Below are 20,393 nucleotides of genomic sequence, written 5' to 3' on the forward strand. Positions count from 1 at the left end.
ACAAGAGTTCGGTGTGACTCAGTGCGCCTGCATAAAGGCCGTGTCGCGGACAGCTTCACGGCATCATATCCTTGCGCCGATACGCATCCGGCATTTGTGGATGGAGATATGTTCGGATGAGCTGCTAAACTCCGGGGCATCGGCCCCACCTGTACCTCTGGGCCGGGAAAACTGCGGGACCCCCGCCGGACAGGGAATACTATGAGATTCGTCAAAATTTCCATCATATTTGACTACAGTTCATCTCCATATGAGTCGCCATCATCGTTTTTTTTCATGACTTTCCTACTGTGACATGACTTCCTCCTCGGTGGTTGCTGGGCTCCAAGCTGGCAGTGGAACGGCTGGTTCGTTTTCGAGAACATCCGGACGGAAGACTACTTGATCCCCAGGCCCCCTCAGAAGAAAGACGACTTTCTTTCCGCAAACCTCATTACCGTAAAACTCGTTATCCCTTGCTCCTAGAAACTCGGTGACCACGTGAGCAACTCTCACCTCCTCAGGGGGTAGCCCAGGGTAGGTTGGGTCAACATCCGAGTCAAGCCTGCCGCTTGCATCCAGGCTCAACCCGTGCTCTACTTCGATGATCCGCCGAGTCAAGGCATACATGCCGTCCTTTTGCCAGAGAGCCTCTCGCGGTGCGGCCAGAACCTTGAGGCAATTCAATGCCTCCACCCGAAGATCAAGGTAACGGCATTTCATGACGATGAAGGAGATGAGAGGTATGAATCCCATCTCGAACTCGAAATTGTTTCGACTTCTGTACTTGATGCGTTCGTCGGCCCATTCTGACAGTTCTTGGACCAACTGGCGGAAGTCGTCTTCGAAGTTGTCGTAGTCCATCTCAGAAGGGTTGAGGGCCATGGCAGACCATATGCGAGAAACGCGGTATCGTGCTAGAGCGAATACTCTAGGGATACCTCTTATCATGTCTTCTGGTGATGTCGACCTGTTGTCGAGGTTGGTGAACATGGTGTACCACCTGTCGAGTCGATGTTGAATACTCTTTTGTTCTTTAACAAGGTCGGAAGTCGGCTGATGGTGACGTTTATCGCCTGTGCGGTATGGATAGCCGCGACGAATTAATTGGAAGGACTGATTGAAAATATCGTCCACCATTGCTTCTGCTTCGTTAAAGTCGGAGAAGAGCGTCGGCGGCTCTATGGACAAAGTGCTCAGATCTGGCAACTCCACCCTGTCCCCAAAGAAATAATGTAACGTCGTTAGACGCCGAAAGAGTGGCGTCAACCACTCCCTCACCCAATGATACGAGGTGTTCTCAAACGACTTCAGTATGGCGGTACCATGTGTGCAGTGCCGCAGGGCCGCCTCTCGATTCAACTGCAGAAGCTCTATGCAGATGAAGAGAACACACACAAGCAGCACCAGACCTTGATCTTCCATGTTTACGATTTCTTTGATTGCGGAATTGTAGTGTGTCAGTGCCAGGTTGTTATCTTGCAGCGTGTGACTTCTCTGCCAAGTCGGTGTCGTTCTCGTTTGGCTCACGTCTTCGTAGAGAGAGCTGATCGCGATGAGAGAATGTCGCACGGCCGGCTCGAATCTGCTGAACTGCATGACCAGGTGTGTCCAGAAGAAAGGATCTGTCGCGCCTGGTAAGTTCGGCCCCGCCATCTCGCAGAAGAACTGGATAGCGCGGTTTTCGATCTGGCTGTTGACGCCGGGAAATATGCTAATTGCCTGGGGCTGGAGGGGCCGCAGTTCGGACCCGAGCGGGGCCGGGTAGCCGTCGCACCTGCGGCCGGTATTGGCGCATTTGAGGCATTTGGGTTTGGTCTCGTCGCATTTGACCTTTCGCACTCTGTGTATCGCTGTTAATCAAAGAGCTTGGGCGGCATGATATATACCTACTTGCACGTGTAGCATCCGGTTCTGACCTTCCGGCTGCCTTTCCGAGCCATCGTGCAGCACGCGGTGGTGAAATGACTGGTCGAGAGCGGACGCCAACGATGCGAAGGACTTCCCGTTCGTCGCCTCGGTCTACTGTGGGACCCTGTGGGCTAGAAGATACTTGGCAAGACTTGGGAGTTGGAGGAGGGACTTTGTATTTACGCTCATCCTCCAGCCTGGAATGCTGATCGCAGAGGAAAGATTCGAGTCTCTCCCCTCACCAAGCGAACGCGCCGATCTTTCGGCAAAATATCTGCGGCACGACCCGCATCGCTGAAAAGCACCTAGCGTGCTGACTGGCCCAGTGTTTGCGGAACATTGACAGGCTGTCTTGCCATGCAACGATGCGGCGTGGACTCATACTCCGATTACCGAGCGGTGAATGCGTTTGCTCGCCGTGGTGTTACTGGCATCTCGCACAACGCATATCGAGCGCTAACCAACTGAGAGTTAGGCGAAGAGCTATTGCAGATATAACATATTCATTTGCTCTGGTTGCTAGATTTCTTTTGACTACAGTCGTCAATACGCAGTCCGTCCCGAGCAACAGTCGCTCTGTTGTCACCACCGCTATCATCATGTGGATCACCTCACCTGGCTTCATTCGTTGATGGAAAGCATCTGTTCAGATCGCACCCACATCCTGACAACATACAACGGCGACGACCACGACGATAGCAACAACAATAACAAAAACAACAAACTCGATAGAAATGACCTCAAAACGACCGTGGACACTGACGATGATGAAGATGATATGTTGTTACTGCCTCTGGAGTCTAGCTTGGTCTCTAAGACCGTAACGCGCTTGCATTGTCATTACTACTTTGGTGAAAGCAATAAAACTCCCATTCCCATTACCTCGGGAATGAAGTCATGTCAAGCAGACGTTTCACATCTTCTGGTACGTCAAATTCGGTTTCAGTAGGTACCAGCTTTCGATCCACCAGCTCCTCGATACTAATGTCAGAACACTCCTCCAGAACCCTTTTCAACTCTCTCGCTCGCTCCGTCACATCCTCGATGTGCATGATTCCACTGCTGACCCACTCCTTACTGATCGCCGCAGGAATTCCAACCTGGATGCTGCGATACGGAAGCTTCTCCAACCTTACGCTCCGTTCTGGGTCCCACTGAATCCTGACGCCCTGATCAGTACCTTTGGAGTTACTGTGCGAGAGAACACCTTTGCGAAGCAGGCTGATGAAACTTTCGTGCGTCATTTTCAGGGCGAGGATTCTTTCTTGGCCTGGGTCTTTGTAGGAGTACCCTGAGCGATAAAGCATCCACGCCCAGCTGGGCTTGATCCAGGTCATTCTCGTAAGCTTGAAGTTTGGCGAAGCATCCAGTCTCTGGGTCTCGACGGCTGCCGTAGCTATGGATGAGTTGTATGCTTGATATACGGTGATTGTTTGGCTGTCATGATGTGCCCGAATCTGTCGGAGAGGTACTGGGGAAACGCCTTCCTCATCTTGGGTTGCAAATGTCATTGTCTGATAGGTCTCATGGAACTGCAAATTCGATAGAAAACGTCAATTGAGAACCCTTCGGATGTCACAAACTTTTCTTGGGAGCTGTGTCGCTTTTAAAGTCCACAAATAGCTTAGCCATGACGCCACCTAGACCTGTGAGTCACACCGGTTACTGCAAACTGCAGCCTTGCTGGAACTGAGATGGAAGTATGCATATGAGCTCTCGATCACAAGAAAACATCGAAAGGTCAGTTTTACTACCTCATTTGAAGAGGGAATAAAAATTGGCGTCTGTTCTGGTCTTGTCGTATCCCTGGAGACCGATCGTTTTCCCTCAATATCACCGTCCACGAGGTCTAACAAAATCTACGAGTCTCACGCCAGTCGTGGAGCTTAGGGTCGACATACCCTAAGTGATCCAAAGCTTTCTATCGTGGCGTCGATGAAAACTTAGAACTTAGCCTCATTTACTGTCCGGAGCTGAGTGGCCTTTCTCAGCCTTGAACCACAGGCGTGCTGGATCACAGCAGTCTTTGCTGTAGACCATCTGCATCATTGAAGTAATGGTGAAGCAATTAGTTCTCTGTCAATCCACGACTTGAACACGATGGTCGGATGTGCCAATTCTGTTGATAGCCACAGTCTGTGTCCAACCAACTCCGACCGCCTCAGCAAGAGCAATGATAAAACGGTTGTCGTGCCCTGATATCCAATGACATGATCCAGTTTTCTTGTGGATCAGTATCGTAAACCTTTTTAGCCACTGCCTGACTGTCTGTACGGTCAAACCTTACTGCACAGAAACGAAATTGCCGATGGTATAAAATCCGTTTCAACACATTTGGTCCCAGTAAACATTCTCTACCTTGCACAATCGAAAAAAGCTTCACGAAATCAGGTACTTTGATCTATTGACATTCAAGACTTATCGACGTTCAATATGGATCTGGCTGCTCACGCACTTGCATGTGCCCTCTGTTATCCAGTAGTATCTGAAACATCTTTCAACAGTGATTCAGCTCCCCCACGTCTATTTTTTGGAGACGGTAACTGACTTCTCTGATTTAGCCTTCAGTGATGATCACGTTGGGGATTTGGACGAATGTATTTTGTGTAATGAGGAAGAGTTTGAGACACCTTTCAACAGTACTTCAACTCCCTCGTGTTTGCCTAGCCTTGTGGAGACAATAACTGATTTCTCTGTCTTAGACTGGAGCCAGGATGGCGTACACCAGTCTGTAGGACCTCTCAGCCGCGAATTACTCGAAGCCAACATGCTTCACCGCGAGGTGTCAGCCTCAGAATACACGAGCTCTTCTGAAGAATTCTCCAGCGAGGACGACGAGCCCCAGTCTCTGGAATCTGTCAGCCGCGAATCACTCGAACTTGAGAAGCTTCAACGCGAAATGTCAAGCACGGATAACATGATCCCTTTCGAAGAATTCTCAAGCTACGTCAAGCACGAATGCCGAAACGCGAACAACGTCGATCCGTCTATCGAAATCTCGGATGAAGCTATCCGCGCCCTCCAAGCCGCAGCCGAGGATTATGCCGTGCGTCTTTTCACCATTTCCCAGAGGCTCGCCGGCCACGCCGGAAATCAGATGCTTCGCTTTCGAGACCTTGACCTTGCCCAGAAGATGATCAAGGCCTGTGCCGACGGACCCGTCATCGGTGACGGGGCATGGGAGGAGAGTCTGCACTGGATATCTGGGAATGAAAATCAACAATATCGAAGCCTCAGCAACGCGGTCAACCACGGTTTCCCCCCTGCTCGAGGGCTCGAACTCATTGACCCTCCGACCCAAATTGTGGAAAACGATGAGTTGGTTGAAGAGGGCGAGACGGATGATGACTATTACACCGACGAGCTCACATCGGAATCCGACACCGAGACGGATGGAGAGTACGAAAGCGAAGAGCCCGACGACAACTCGACCGACGACGATGAATACGACTCCGAAGTTACCGAGGAAAGTGACATTTCACCGCCCAAGACGAAGCTGCAGGAACTCCTCGATGCCGATGCTGCCGAGCGCGAGAGACTCTACTTTACGAAGAGTTTTCTGTTCGAGTCACCCGATGCTCAGGGTCCAGGGACTAATGTGGCCAAGAGCAACAAACTCACCTTTGCGAACGTTGCTCGGCACGACGCGCCCGATGACGAGGGCTCGAAGGCCGATGATTTTTCAATGTCCTATTTGGATAGCCAGCTCCTTGCTCATTCCAAGGGCAACGAGTCCCAAGAGAATGAGACCGAGAATCGCAAAGCTCTGTTCACCGAAGACGAAGATGCCGAGATCAAACAGAAGATCAGCAACTATCTTTCTCAGACCCTCAAGCGTCCTAGAGAGGGTGATGAAGACGAGTCGTCGCAAAATCTCAAGCGTCGACGCGGCTCGAGCAGGGATCGGTCACTTGGTGGAAGAGGTGGTTCGTCCAACCCGATCAGGATCGACTAAGGAGGGAGAAACAATCTGTTCTGAGGTTTTGAATAATCACGGCGATCTATCCTCATGGATAAGTGGCAATGGGCGACGCAACATCTGAATTTGTAATCGAGTTCTGGGAAGGTGGTTTGTTGTTGATTTGGGATTTCAAAAGTTGAGATATTTCGTATTGTCTAGGCACTCAATTCAGTAGATTAAAAACGTCTTGCACTTGGTGATGACTTCAAGCTGAGTCTGAGAAACATAGCCGCCACGTAAGACGGCTAAGTCATACCACCTACGATTTGCTTTCTCCCAACTTCATTCGAAGATGCTTCTTTTCTACATAAAGCCGGCTTACGCGTGCTTCGTTGTCAATGCTGCCAACGTAAGCACTTGTAGCAAAGCTGATGTGATACCACAAATTCCGATGAGCCGAAGGAACCCACGGTGAGCTTCAACGGTCATGCATCGCACAGTTACAGCGTATTTCCCTTAGCGGAATATTCGATGCGCATCGTTGGCTGGCTGCATGTGAAACCACAGCACATCCTGCAGCTTTACGAAAAACGCTACGCTGCCTGTCCACTTGCTTACATCCGGTAGGTGATGATAGGTTTGCAATGTGGAGTGAATGCCGGTCGCGAGCCTGCCGAAGTGATGTTGTTGGTACCAGCCGCTGTGGTGCTCTTGGCTGCATCTAAATGAGGAGGGGCTTTCCTCGCGTGCCGACATAGTTACTTATTTATGTGCGGTCGGATTTCCGACGTTCTTCGTCAACAGATTGTTCTTCTGGTGATTCCATTGTGATGCTTTTTGCGGAATAATTGATCTCATGGCGTCTTTGTTCCTAATCCTGTTGGCAATTGTTGCCGTGATAGTTTTTCAACTGCGTAATGTCGGCCGGCGGCCTAAGGGATATCCTCCTGGTCCTCCCACGCTGCCTTTGATCGGGAACCTACATCAGATACCTGCAAATGATTCGCATCATCAATTCAAGAAGTGGGCAGAGGAATATGGGTCAGTCCAATGAGCCATTGACAAGACTACCGTCGAAAGTCTGAGCTAACATTACTCGCTACACAGCCCCGTATACTCCCTCATTCTCGGCACCCAGGTCATGATCGTTCTCTCGTCCGACCAGGCAGTCAAAGATCTTTTGGACAAACGCAGTAGCATTTATTCGTCTCGTACCGACATATATCTCGGCAACCTGGTTGGTGGTAATCTCCGCGTCGTTCTCATGGTAGGTCATCTCCACCTCAATTGGACAAAATGTTGCTGGCTCAAGAGTTCAAAGCTAAGAAAAGCCAGAAATACGGAGACACATGGCGCATGATTCGCAAGATATTCCATCAAGTTCTACACATCAAAGCAGCGAAGGGCTATGTCCCGTATCAAGATCTCGAGAGCAAGCAGATGTTATCTGGATTCTTGGACAAACCTGACCTCTTCATTGATCACATACGACGATTTACCAACTCGCTCACCACCCAAATGGTGTTTGGCTTCCGTACCACGAGTATTCATGATGAGAACTTGAAGAGGCTGTATCATTGCGTCGAGAAGTGGAGTGAAGTCGTTGGGTCATCCACAGCAGCAATTCTGGACGTATATCCTCGTCTCAGAAATCTCGGATTCATCTCTCCCGGAAAAAGACACGCCGAAGCTCTGCACAAGGAAGAGAGTAAGCTATACGTCGGGCACTGGATGGATGCGAAGAAGCGTGTGCTCCAGGGCACGGCCAAGGTGAGTAACGGCAGACTGCAGACCCTGAGCCGGAAGACCGCTGAAATACTGACTGACAACAGCCTTGCTTCTGTATGGGTATCGTTGAAAGCCAGAAGGGCCTAGGATTCTCCGATGAGCTTGCTGCGTACATCTCTGGATCTGCGCTCGAAGCCGGCTCAGATACCACAGCGGCCACACTGACCGGCTTTATGCAAGCCATGGTTATACACCCTTTTGTGCAGGAAAAAGCCCGCGAAGAGCTGGATCGCATCTGCGGCACAGAACGGCTCCCGAACATCGACGACTGGGACGACATGCCATACATCCGTGCATGTGTAAAGGAAAGCCTGCGATGGATGCCGACGGCAATCATGGGCTTGCCGCATGCCGTCACACAAGACGACGAGTACATGGGCTACAAGATCCCTAAGGGAGCCGGAGTCATGTTGAACGTGTGGGCAATCAACATGGACGAGAAGAGGTGGAATGACCCCAGAGAATTCCAGCCTTTGCGTTACGTCGGGGATGACCAGAACTCGACCGAATCGGCGATGAACAGCGACCCTTCGAAGCGTGATCACTTCGTTTTTGGTGCTGGTCGTCGCCTTTGTCAAGGGATGCACATCGCCGACAGATCGCTATTTCTGAGCATCTCGCGACTGCTCTGGGCATTCAACCTTGACAGAGCCTGTGATTCGGACGGGGAGGAGATCGTGCCGGACGCGGACGACCTTACACCTGGATTCTTGGTACAGCCCAAGCCGTTCCCTGCGAAGATTACACCAAGAAGCGAAGCCCATGCGGACGTTGTTCGACGCGAGTGGGAGGCCTGTCAGAAGCTTCTCGACGAGGACAAGCAGTGGTTGGAAGTCCCGCACGGCATGGTGTTCGAGTCTTTGGTTTCATCGGATTTGAAAGATTGAGTCGCTCAATGCAAGCAGGAGAGGCAATGGCAAAAGGCTTCTTGGATCTCGGAATCGCGTTCGACATGATAATGAAAGCATTTATTGGTAATATCTCGCTGCTCCGTCATCACTCGGGTAAATCTTCCTACTGTGCCTCCCGTCGCTTTAGGAACTTCATCGCGTTCAATACATCGTTACTTGATCATCGAAGGTGCCCGAGACAGCAAATCTTTAATCATCTTAACACATGAAATTGACGTCTTATTTTCTAGGTATACCCGTTCCTTTCCCTGTTCCCTGAGTAGTTCTAATAAAGTGGTGCGTGTCAAACACCTCGTTCCATGATCCGTCTCTTACACATCCCGAAAACATCGTCCATGGTGCAATGTGAGCGCAGTATAGCCCACTGAAAACACTTCGCTCATTTTTTGAACGTCTCCGGTGCTCTCTCAGCAGTCTCATCATTGGTAACAGCCTTTGCCTTGCCCCTTCCAGGTGCTGCCTCAAACTTGTCCTTCCACTTGCCCTCCTGATTAAACATTGACAGACACTGCATTGCTGAAGGCTTGCCGTAATCGGGATCAGCACCGCCATCAAGAAGGACCTATCCGCGCTTCGTCAGTATTATGGCCGGTATCTTGGCATTATCGTTTTGGTGAGAATCATTGGCAGTTGTGCCGTCAAGAAACTTACCTCAATCACAGCATCCAACCCCTTGAAGACAGCGCCTGCAATGGGACTTTGGCGCTTGTCGTTCAATCTGTTGGGATCCGCTCCGTGTTCAATCAGAAACTTGACTGTTTCCGCGTGGCCGTAGTACGCCGCCAGCATCAGCTATTCTCGATGTTAGTCCGAACCTGTCTGAACAACACCGTATCCACTGATCACGGCAGGCCCGGAATTGCAGATGAAGGATTCGTGAACATCATGCTGCCACTTACCAAGGTGTCTCCCTTCTCGTTCGTCAGATTAGGCGGCAATCCGTCAAGAATGTTCTCTTCCAAGATCTTGGTGTTGCCCTCTCGGGCAGCATTGTACATGCTGGCAGCCAACTTGATGGCTTCCAGCGATGGCGAGAACGCCGTGGCGGACGTTAAAGCGTTGCCGCTCATGATGTTGGAATGGATTGATTGGCGTGTTCTTTTGGAAATAGCAGACGTCAAGAAAATCGACAGTGCCGGCTCGTCGTCTCAGCTGAGGACAATAGTAGGTTTAATGCAGCAAGCGAGGTCGTCGACGATGGGTGGATGCTTGCGGTGAGGTTGAGGGGAATGTTCGAGAAACACTAATAGGTCGCACATAATTGGTTCGGACTTTGGCGGGCTTTCCCGTTTCCGCGTCTTATGTAATCAAATCCCCGAAGTACAAGGATACGAATCGTATTCGTGTATGAGAACGGCGGTTCGGACTCGATGTCACTGATCCGAAGCTTCGAGGCCGATCAATTCTGAGATCACAAAAGTCGTATCTATGAATTGGAATTTATCTAAGGCCTCAGGTTCCCATTTCCTTGCGGTCCTGCAGCCGGGGAACGACGTGCAAAGAAAACTGTGACGGGAAAGCAAGCCAAAGTACTTGTTCATTTTGATTGTGATTGTGATGTCGACTTGCACAGCTTTTACCCCGCATCATCCGTCGATCTATCTCATCACTTACCTTAAAACAAATCTTAACGATGAACCTTGGGAATGCAGAAAACCTATTATGCTCAATCAGAGGGCGATTCGGCTGGAAACTCCAAAATCTTGCTCGCCTCACTTACATCTTGACTGGCCAGAGTTAGCATTACCCCGCCTCGATTGCTCAAGATGTGAGAACCTGAAAATGTCGACGGCCCCTAGACATCGTCGCTTTGCACCCCGTTCAATTTTGATCCGCCAAAAGTTTTCTTGTTCCAAGCCCACGAACCACGATGGCCTTGACATCATCATCGGCTCTGCTATATGTTCCAAACAACTGGGCAAGCGAAGAAACACGAGAATTGCACGCCCTTGTTTGCACAGTTTGGCCACAGTACCTAACACTCCGGGAAACCGTCGACATAATAGACCGATTTACAGGACCGCAATGGAAACCAAATCAACAAGTTCTATGGACTGGACTGGGCACCCAGCAGCTGTACGCTTTAGTCGATGCATATGCCAGAGAAAACGCGATGCAGACACTGAGAAGTGCCATGGGACCTTTAATGGATCCCCAACATCCAAACTGCCTCAAAAATCAAAAGACGTCCAAGGAGTGGGGCAGATATATCAATGGCGCCTCACTCATCTTCGCCTGGCGTATTGCTCAAGAAGACGTTACTACAGTTTTGACACGTCCTCCGCCGATCCGCTATAATCCATCAGGGAGGTCGGCTTACCAAGAAATCGAGTTGCCAGTACTCAAAGGTCTTCTTGGATTTCAAGCCGTCAGCCAAATCATGGCAGCACACCCGACAGTTGCACAAGCCGGAACGTTTCCCCCTTACGAGATCTGGCCTGACGACAAGAAAAGAAGCTGGATAGCTGCATTTGGAACACCCAAAGCATTAAAAAACAAGTGGAGAAAAGTATACGAGGGGATCCGTAAGCCAAGCTATTAGACTGCGCTGCAGATTGGTTGCTAATCAAGGAACAGCACTGCCAAGCTGGGCGGTGACCGCAACAGCTTATGGGCTCGTCGCGGTGGATGAAGAATCCCGCCACGTCAATACTTCATCCTTCTTCTCTTTGATGCGCGCAGCAGTTTCCGGGAATCTCATTTCGGCTATCGTCATGCTGTTGAGACGCATAGCCTACCGAGCTCTATCCAAAGCCGACTCACTGGAGAGCCCGAAACCTGTGTCCTCAGCTGAGGGTCGAGAGGCTGAAGAGCTTCGATTAGCACTTCCTCTGAGCAACATTACCATTGCAATTGAAGACAAGAAGGTCACCGAAGTTTGTAAGGGAGGAGAATTGGACTCCGTCAGCCGCGGAGCATCGAAATCTTCATCTCAATGGACGGTATTTGATGGAGCACAGACTGACTTCCCTCAAACAAATACCCTACCTAAACAGCAAGTGTCCAACACAAACTCAAAGCCTGCGAGAAATTCCGTATCCCAAGGAACACAGACCGATGAATCTGTGTTACATAGCCTGCTGGAACAATACGGACTCGGCATGGGTTTCAAGGCAGCGAAGAAGAAGATCAAGAAGGCAGCATCAACGCAGAAGCTTGCCTCAGTCCCAGAAACTCAACTGAACGCCTCAACATGTTCACCTTCGTTGCTGGAAGTGAACAGCTCAAACAAGCAGCAAAAGGCGAAGAAGATTTGTTCGAATGTGATGAAGAAGGCCAAGTTCTCAGTCGAATCTCCAGCGGAATCTTCAACTCAAGCGCTCCAGCCAACTCATCAAATGGAGTCCAAGGATGCGCATAAACAAGCCTCTAAAACGAAGAAAGCGACGAAGACGCAGAAAAAGAGCGTAAATGATGTCAAGGGAAAAGATACGATGAAACAGCCGGTTGTCAAATCAAGGCAACCCCCCAAAGTGTCTGACGATGCTCCGAAGTTGAAGGGTGGTTCAGAGGAAAAGAAAGCCAAGAAGGCAACGACGAAGAAGAGCAACAAGAAGAAAGAGAAGAGTGAAAATGTGAAAGGAAAGGGGAAAGAGAAAGAAACACTCGGTACCGCTGGAGGAGCATCCAGCAAATCGCCTTCCACGAAGGGGAAAGAACCAGCAAACAGCGGAGGATCTGGAAAGCAGGGCGGGAGTTCTCGACCACGTACTTCTGCAAAGTAGATAGTATTTGACTTGTTCCTGCTGAGTCTTTAGGGGTTGAAATGTCCATATTGATCATGTTACGCGGTTTTCACGTGGCGCTCTTACGCTGTTGCTGAACATCCTTGTTGTTGAGGCATGACACGACTCTGTGTTGCTAGCCACATGGTTGCTCCAGCTCCTCTCCTCCCACAACTTCAATCTCCGTCGCTCAATTCAATGCAGCGACCCTTTTTCTCGACTCTCATCTGCTCAGTTATCCCACACCAGTCGCGCAGAGAAAAAGCAATGTCATTCGATATATCCAAGTCAGGTCATATCCACATGTCATCCGAGGTAGCTGCGGTCCCGTCGTGTCCCACTCTTTCCCGGCTGGGCTTCCGCCGGTACCCTTCGACTGCCGAACCCATCGCGAGGTTTCCCAAGTTACTCTCGGAACTGCAGTGGCGGACGAAAGACTCTGATCTCAATTAATCATTATAAGAGTCTAAAGGGAGAAATATTCAACCAGTCGAGAGCTCTTTTGTACAGAAGTTGAAGGAAGTCTCAGAGAGCAAGTAGGCAGTTGTTGAGGAGATAACTATTGAGTCTCGATCGCATCATGCAATGGTTTGTGATCATCTTCTAAGATCCCACAGCCCAATCAAACCCAACGAACGATCAAGCTCAAAATTTGGATCCTGACATGGAACGATAGATCGTGAGGTTCTCCACGCCGTGGAGTCCGCGGCCAGGAGAGCCGCAAGGTCCATCGTCACATCAATCGCGCGGCTGCTGACTGTCGGCATCAACATTCCCCTGCTAACCTCCGCCAATATCCGGGGCCGCCGGCGCACATTCCGGAAAAGGGGCTGATGTGGGTAGTGGCCCCTCCCCCTCCCCCGAGCCGGTGCCGCCGAGTCAGCTCCCCCCTCCCCTTCTAGAAGAATCAAGGCATGTGCGCCTGTACGGCAGTGCAACCAGTTTCTCTTATATTAACGCTCTTACTACCGAGTTCTGGTTCCGGCTGCAAAGAAGCGGGGTGTGATTGAGATATATCCCATCTATCGTCGGCTGATCGACCGTCACCGACGTCATTGCCTCTGGTGGTTTATTTACCCGGCCATGCCCGACAACCGCGCGGCGGCTGTTACTCTCGGTCTCGCATTCCGGCGCCTTCTTGTGTAGGAGCGAGTCATCATCCCCTCCACAACCTGGGAACTCGTTGAGGGATTCGGTGATCGATGAATTACAGTTATAGCATATTAGTCTTGAGGCGCTGTATAGAATTATTGAATAATTGTACTTCAACAAAGGTTTCTTGTTGTTTAAGTGTCACTGTCTAAGATAGCCAAAGGTTGATCGCTCGGGTCTGCAGATGCTGAGCCCCTGTGGCTCATCGTCGCATCACCTGTTCCGATATCCGCCAAATGGCAACATGAGATGAAGTAACATCCACGGATCGCCAGTCTTTTCATGAACATGTTCCCCCAGCACGACTCACTCAATATCTTCATCTCATGCTTATTGGTTCATGCGCCCCGGGAGGATTCTAAATTCGTCGAACAGCACCGATGGAAAGACACAAGCTCCACGGTGATCCCTCCCGCATGTCTCCACCAGTAAGGCCGTGCCTGCCGGAACTACAGATGACATGACATGGTTCTAGGCACTGGCCGTATCCTAATCGAGGAGAACGTACGACTAGTAGATTTGAAGACTTGATATGATCGGCAAGTTCTAACCGTTAAAGACAACTATAAAGACGGAAGTCTTTCCACTCCAATTCAGACTTGTAATATTGCCTCATCAACAACTTCAACATCCTCTTACCACAGTCTTTTCCTTCTTTGACAAAGTCGTTCCAGATACCCAATACCCAATCTCCCAAAATGAAGGCCTTCACCGTTCTCCTCAACCTTGCCATGGCCGCCACCGCCATCGCCGGTGCCGTTGACACCCGCGCCCTGGAGCCTGGTTTCGCTGAGCGTGCTTGCGGTACCACCGGCGGTATGTTATCTCTAAGATTTCTCTGAAATCAAGCCCAATTGGCAATAATACTGACTCGAGGCGTTTTCCGATAGCTCCTTGCACCAGCGGCGATGACTGCTGCACCTACTGCGACCCCTACTCCGGCTGGACTTGCACCGACTCAACTAGAGCCTGTGTTGAGAAGGGCAGTAAGTTCAAGTTCTTTTAATGACTTCCCTTAACGTGATCGTTTGGTCTGACGCAATCCTCTATTAGCTGTCCCTGCTCTCGGCGCCAACGACTGCTGCAGCTACAAGGTTGACTCTGCCGGCAAGTGCACTTAAGCTTGCGGCTGGCTGGAAATGAAGATGGGATCGGCTTTTCCCACAGCACGCCTTCATGTACATGGTTTCTCTCAGTCTTTTGGGAGTGTATAGTTGAATGAATGAATGTTACGAGTTGAACTTTACCAATCAGTTACATTGACTCAGCAGGTGTACGCAAGGGTTACAACGCCAGTCCCAGACCTCTGGATATGTAACCATAGGCACTGACATTCTCACTACATCGAGTTATTGCGAAGGTTCCGCATACCAGAGGCATAAACGTCGACATCGGTGTTGTTTCTTGTCCATTTTCCTGCAAGAAACCTTAGCGAATCAACGACGCAAATACGGGCTAAGCTTCAGTTATACTTGATCATGAAATGCAGCTAACGAAAGTGGGAAGATTGGGTATGTTATCTAGGCCTTTCTGGGGTATCATATCGTCTACTTCAGTACATGTAATCATCTAAAAGAGTCCATACTCTGAGCAACTCTCTGTCCAACAGTCTCAACGGAAGGCATCGACGACAGCGTGCGAGAAGAGAAACCGTGCCGTTCGGCGGGTGACTCAACCTCGATAAACACCCGCGTAACAGTCTCCATCTGGATCCCCTTCATACCATCCACATCGGCACTGTTCAGCGACGTCTGGCTCTCGCTCCGGTCATGACCGCCATCCGACCCCCGCGTCCGACAACGCGAGGGCTTGCGAAACACACTCGGCTTCCGCTCCGCACGCTTCGACGCGCCGCTGGTAATCCACACCCTGTGGCCAAACTGCTGTCCCAGCGGCGTGAGGTTGAAGGTCTCGAGACCCAGATTCTGCTCGTCGGGGGAGGCATCGAAGAGAATGGCGCGGCGGGTCGTGGAGAAGACGAGCACGTCGAGCCAGCCGTTCGAGGTGATCATGGCGCCGGCGAAACAGAGATATTCCGGCGAGAGCTTGACCCCGCTGCTGCCGAGAATCCGTCCGAGGGCGAGCGGTGCGGTGCAGATCAAGAAGATCAGGGGGTATAGCAGGAACAGCATGCGCTTATGAACCTCAGACTTTACGTCGTCGGTCGCGGGCGACATCATGCTGGTTGGGCTCAGGACGCTGTTGTTGGAGCTGTTTTCCTCCCCGGCCTTTTCGGAGGATCTGAGGGCCTTGTCACGTCGGTGGACGTGGATGAATACGAGAACGTAGGAAATGGTGCCGGTGATGATGAGGAGAACCATCCAGAGGTAGTGCAAGTAAATCCGCATAGCTTCCTCATCGGGAGTTATCCAACACTTCAACGAATAATTAGTTAAGCCGCTTTAGTAGAAAGCCGAGGCCAATGGGAAGGGACTTACCCAAGAAACATCGCGGACGTAGAATCCGCCCGTGTCTTTACCATTGTTCGTAATCATAACGCCCAGAACAGACATGAAAAGAACGAAGAACCATAAAAAGGAAATGACCCCGTAGAATAATTTGGTAGAGATCTTGTAACCCCGGACTAGGGTGATGTATGTATGGACCGCAATGGTCGCAATGAATGTGGTGGATGCCAGGTCTCCCGTCGATATGAACCAGCCCTGAGCCCAGCATGCCGGCGACTGGTCCGATATCCTATCCTCGACAAGCCAGACGATGTTGAGGAAGAAAGCGCAGGCCTGTAAGATATCGGCAAAGAGAACATTCAGGACGAGAATCAGGGCTTGGTTCGGTGCCTGTCTCCCCTTGGCCCGTCGGCCTGGGCCGAAATACTGGACCCCGATCTCGTGGGGTAGCCCGGCCCCATCTCCGGCTTCGATCGTCCTCTCCGGGCTTTTCGGGGCGGATCGGAAGTACCAGACGGCCAACCTGCCGCTGAGGTAAAGGTAGAGAGCGAGTGACGCGACGAGAGAGAGGAAGGAGAGGACGACGACTGCTTTGAGTCCGTGACGGAGGACGGTCGGTAGAGGTGAAAGAGTGTGGTCTCGGCTGTACATGGTGATTGAGCCGGTGTTGAATGGGGGGGTATTAGGTTATCGCGGAGTTGATGTTGCTCAGGTCGTCGTGCCCGCCGACTCGGTCCATGAAACGAATTATTTCCTCCACGCCAGTCCGCAAGACAAAAAAGAAGATTGAGTTGATCGAGAGTGATTTTCACATTGTGTGATTTCTTGGCTTCAAAGGGCTGAAGGCTTCTCTTTACTAGTAGCGCGCGAGGCCGGCAAAACGCCATTAAGCGATGTCCGCCAGGTGGGATTGGGCACGATCTCGCAGGGAATGCCCAACGGGCGCAGCTACGTCGGACGGCGGGAGTGGCGTGCGGGATGCCGGGAAGTCCATGCCAATCATCATCTGTCAAACCTCGAAAGCGGTAGGTCGGCGATGCTTAGTGCCATCTAAGCCTCTCGTTTGTCGAAATGTTCTGAACTCAAAATCGGTCCAGTGATGAGGGTATTGCGAGGTGCCAAGACGCAGACCCTGCCAAGAGATGATGAATGCCTTCGTTCAACGTCGGCGCGGCCAGGGATCCGGATCGTTCGGCCCCGGAGGACTAACCGGATACGTGTATTTAACCCTCCTGAAGGATCAATTTGGGACTCGGCATTGTGCCTGCCGACAAGCCTACCCCAGGTGCCGGCGCCGGCGGAGCAGGGGATCGTGATGGGGATGGATCATGAGGAGGAACTTGAAGTTGCTTTTGGTTTGCTCTCCCTAAGTCTCTCGCTGTCTCAATACGTTCCTGCACAAGGATGGATCGCCAAAGCCTGATGAGAAATGACAGAATCAGCGCCTCGTGCCCAGTTCAGTAACTTGAACGACCTTCAAAGGACAAATCCAGAGTCCGAGGGGCCACGCGACTTTCACAAAGTTTGATGAGTGGAGGTGACCGTTGTCAAACTTTAACCACAAGCGCGAACAGCCCTCCCCTGCAGGAGAGAGACAACGAAAGCGAATTGCGCTTCTCCTGGCTGGGATCGACCGGACCATTTCGAAACAAGCAAAACGCACAATAATCTCTTCCGAGAGCTGAATAATATTTCGCGCTCTCCGCGGAGAGGAACCGCGGCGTTTCGGACAATAAGCTTTCCACCGAGTCGGGGACTGCCTGTCGAGCCGTCGTCGACGTGTTGTTCCCTCGCGACTCGCGACGGTCCGGAATTCCAGAACAATGGTTCAGCTCTCAGTACGCCGGCAAGGATCGTCACGTCATTCTAACTTGATTCGGTGGAGTACAGTTGCCTTACCGTCTCCGCGTGGGGGACGTTTTCTCCCTCCATGCCGATTGAGACCCTGGAAACCCGAGAGAAAACGTCTTTTGTACGAGTCAGATGCCGTCGCTTTTTGCAATCTCTCTTCGCCCTCTTTTAGAGAATGTGCGAAAACCACATGGCCAACAAGGTTGATCCAGTTCTCGTGGCGCTTATGTTGATCGCGCAAAACGTCTTTATTTAGCCGCTCGGCTCAATCGACTGAGGATCAAAAGATTGCCAATTTCGTGGGATTACATTCGTTCGTGGAACGGCGAATGTGTTCGTTAACTACAGAATTGAAGCCTGTAAGCGCGGTCTTCGCGAGTGATACATGACTGACTCGGCATGGTCGACTCAGACAATTAACCCTCGCCGACTCTCTTTCCAACGGCGGAGTTTTGAGGCTCTATGAACTTCTCCATCCATACTCCCCGATACCAGTAAAGCTGGCTAGGCCTTCTTCGCAGACTCATTGACAGAAACTTTGAGTCTCTCATCAGATGAACGTCCGTCGTGGCTCAAGCTTTGAGGCGCAATTTGTCAGCACCTTATCTGCTAACTAAATCCAGATTACCGAGATAGGGAAGAACATGAAGCGAGATTCCACCATCACCACCCCGAGGAGATATCCGCGCCAAGCCGGAGCGGATAATCCGGCGCAGATTTGACGTGTTCTGCGCAGATTTGAGAACAGATTTTGGCAATTGAGCGACGTGAGCCTGCGCCGGGCTTTCATATATTAAGGTTTCCGATTGAAGTCCGTCTCAAGTGGGACTGACTGCCCGCGACGATGGCTGGGGAGAAACTTCGCTTCGCAACTCTCACCGCCTACCCAAACTCAGATTAATGTGTCCTTCATTTCGACTGTTAGCCGCCTCTTGCGTTCCAATGAAGTGGTCCGCCCTTGTTTCGCAAGTTAACGAACGGTCCACCAGATAGGGTGGAGGGGATCTGATAAGAGGGAAAAGTCAGCACCGCGCGGGATAGTGAGGGAACTCGGCTCGGCTCCCACCCAAGAGAATGGCGTTTGGCGTTTCACTCGACAGAACAAGACATGAGGGTTACATCTGGGACGTCGCCAAGTTCACCTTGCAGCAGCCGAACTCAAAATCGTTCGTTGTCTTGAGGGTCTTGATAGTTGAGGACTTTAATGCCCAACTCCCTAGTGCAACCTCTCGCGGACTCACCAACCACCGTTTCCGGCCAACATCTTCTCTCGTGTGATCTATTAAAAAGTTGCAAAGAAACTGTTTTGCACTTTCATTCCGAGAATTCGTGCATGGTGCTTTATCTCATCGACTGCTAAGCGACGCCAAAAGCTACATACTGAGGGGACAGCTAGTCCATTTCTTCCAAATATTTGGTCTAGTAGAGCAATTTGAATCCGCTTGAAATAGGGTAAAACGAGGGGTCTTTCTAGGTCTGTGTTTTGACGTCACTTAGCCGTTGATGGGATATGCATTGACTCCTGGTCTTGAGGGAGATGCGAAGGTCGAAGCAGCAACATAATCAAAACAGCAAAGCCATCCCCCTGCTTGTTCAAACTTATATCAGTAACACTCCACTTTGGGCACAGAGGGAGGAAACAAGTCCGCATTCAGTCACGCAGTAAGTTTGCAGCACGTGACGTAAAAGACGACGACGTCGTACCGACATTGTTTGCGTCTCCCGAAGGCCACAATCCCAGTGATGATTTTACTCTTGGCCATGGAACTGACGTTGTTCCGGCGTGTGACAGGTACGAATCGAACAAGGACCGAAGTCATACAGCCGGTATCACTAACAAGCGCTGATAAGACTGAACGATTGACGGGGGGTCTGGACGCCGTTGTCCAGAGAGCTTCCACGTCCGTGCAAAGAGATGTTTATCGACATCGTGTTTGTTGTAGCCCGCCCTTGGTCCGAGACGGAAACGACATGATCAGGTGTTAGTTAGAAAGCATCGTGATGCCCAGACTTGCAATCATGATCAAGGCACATAAATACCTTAGACATCTCGTCCGTTTTCCAGATCACCAATCACCAGCTCTCACCTGCCTAACAGTCCACCTATCCCACAGTCTTTCAAGAGCTCAACTCGCACAGCATCTAAGTCACCATCCCAATTCCACTTATTCACCTCTCCAACCCCATCAGTCTTCCCCATCACAAATCACAATGAAGCTCTCCACCCTCCTCACTAGCACCACCGCCCTCCTCGCGACCAACCTCGTCGGCACAGCCCACGCCGGGGCCGCGTGCATGAGCTCCAACAAGGCGGGCACCAAGTTCTGGGAGATCAACATCGATGACGTCGACGACGTCAAGGCCGTCTGCGGCCTGCTGTGGGACAACCTGGCCCGGTGGCCGGGTTGCACCGTGAACCGGCCCAACGGCTGCGGGTCGCCGTTCGGCGGGAACAACGTCTACATGTACTTCAGCACCTCGCTCGTCTGCAACAAGGGCATGGTCAAGTCGGCGTTCTGGCACGCGACGCATAACCGGTACGGGTCTATCTCGAGCTGCTGATGGGATGGCGAGCTTCCGGGGGAGTGGTTCAGGCTGGCTTTGGGGAGGACCTTGGTGTCGATGGTTGCGCGATATCCCGAGCTCTTTTTGTGACAGAGAACGGGGAGGCTGGACTGGGTTGACGGAGCAAGTTATAGGAGATGTTAAAGTCTCGCGGCTGGAACTGGTTCTGTATATCGGGTTTCTTTTCTCTTCTCTATAATGA

The 20,393-nt window shown here is 51.1% G+C and overlaps 6 protein-coding genes across 6 annotated transcripts; 3 read left to right on the plus strand and 3 right to left on the minus strand.

Moving 5' to 3' along the window:
* Window positions 1-285: 285 nt before the first annotated feature.
* On the minus strand, window positions 286-1,922 carry CkaCkLH20_11098 (C6 zinc finger domain protein; the record flags this gene model as incomplete). Its single annotated transcript, XM_038893812.1, has 2 exons — window positions 286-1,822; window positions 1,873-1,922. 2 exons carry the CDS (start codon window positions 1,920-1,922, stop codon window positions 286-288), a joined length of 1,587 nt encoding a protein of 528 aa, XP_038740912.1.
* Window positions 1,923-4,657: 2,735 nt separating this feature from the next.
* CkaCkLH20_11099 (cytochrome P450) lies at window positions 4,658-8,466 on the plus strand (the record flags this gene model as incomplete). The annotated part of the gene is made up of 4 exons (XM_038893813.1): window positions 4,658-5,796; window positions 6,899-7,058; window positions 7,127-7,561; window positions 7,624-8,466. 4 exons carry the CDS (start codon window positions 4,658-4,660, stop codon window positions 8,464-8,466), a joined length of 2,577 nt encoding a protein of 858 aa, XP_038740913.1.
* A 403-nt stretch (window positions 8,467-8,869) lies between these two features.
* On the minus strand, window positions 8,870-9,560 carry CkaCkLH20_11100 (ankyrin-like protein; the record flags this gene model as incomplete). Its single annotated transcript, XM_038893814.1, has 3 exons — window positions 8,870-9,052; window positions 9,142-9,282; window positions 9,390-9,560. 3 exons carry the CDS (start codon window positions 9,558-9,560, stop codon window positions 8,870-8,872), a joined length of 495 nt encoding a protein of 164 aa, XP_038740914.1.
* Window positions 9,561-14,065: 4,505 nt separating this feature from the next.
* On the plus strand, window positions 14,066-14,488 carry CkaCkLH20_11101 (uncharacterized protein; the record flags this gene model as incomplete). Its single annotated transcript, XM_038893815.1, has 3 exons — window positions 14,066-14,183; window positions 14,258-14,353; window positions 14,421-14,488. The coding sequence occupies 3 exons, from the start codon at window positions 14,066-14,068 to the stop codon at window positions 14,486-14,488; spliced, it is 282 nt and encodes a 93-aa protein (XP_038740915.1).
* Window positions 14,489-14,932: 444 nt separating this feature from the next.
* On the minus strand, window positions 14,933-16,426 carry CkaCkLH20_11102 (uncharacterized protein; the record flags this gene model as incomplete). Its single annotated transcript, XM_038893816.1, has 2 exons — window positions 14,933-15,742; window positions 15,806-16,426. The coding sequence occupies 2 exons, from the start codon at window positions 16,424-16,426 to the stop codon at window positions 14,933-14,935; spliced, it is 1,431 nt and encodes a 476-aa protein (XP_038740916.1).
* Window positions 16,427-19,837: 3,411 nt separating this feature from the next.
* CkaCkLH20_11103 (uncharacterized protein) lies at window positions 19,838-20,188 on the plus strand (the record flags this gene model as incomplete). Its single annotated transcript, XM_038893817.1, has 1 exon — window positions 19,838-20,188. One exon carries the CDS (start codon window positions 19,838-19,840, stop codon window positions 20,186-20,188), a length of 351 nt encoding a protein of 116 aa, XP_038740917.1.
* Between the last annotated feature and the right edge of the window lie 205 nt (window positions 20,189-20,393).

The sequence above is a fragment of the Colletotrichum karsti genome (genome assembly GCF_011947395.1).
Source record: "Colletotrichum karsti strain CkLH20 chromosome Unknown Scaffold45, whole genome shotgun sequence".
Classification (NCBI taxonomy): domain Eukaryota; kingdom Fungi; phylum Ascomycota; class Sordariomycetes; order Glomerellales; family Glomerellaceae; genus Colletotrichum; species Colletotrichum karsti.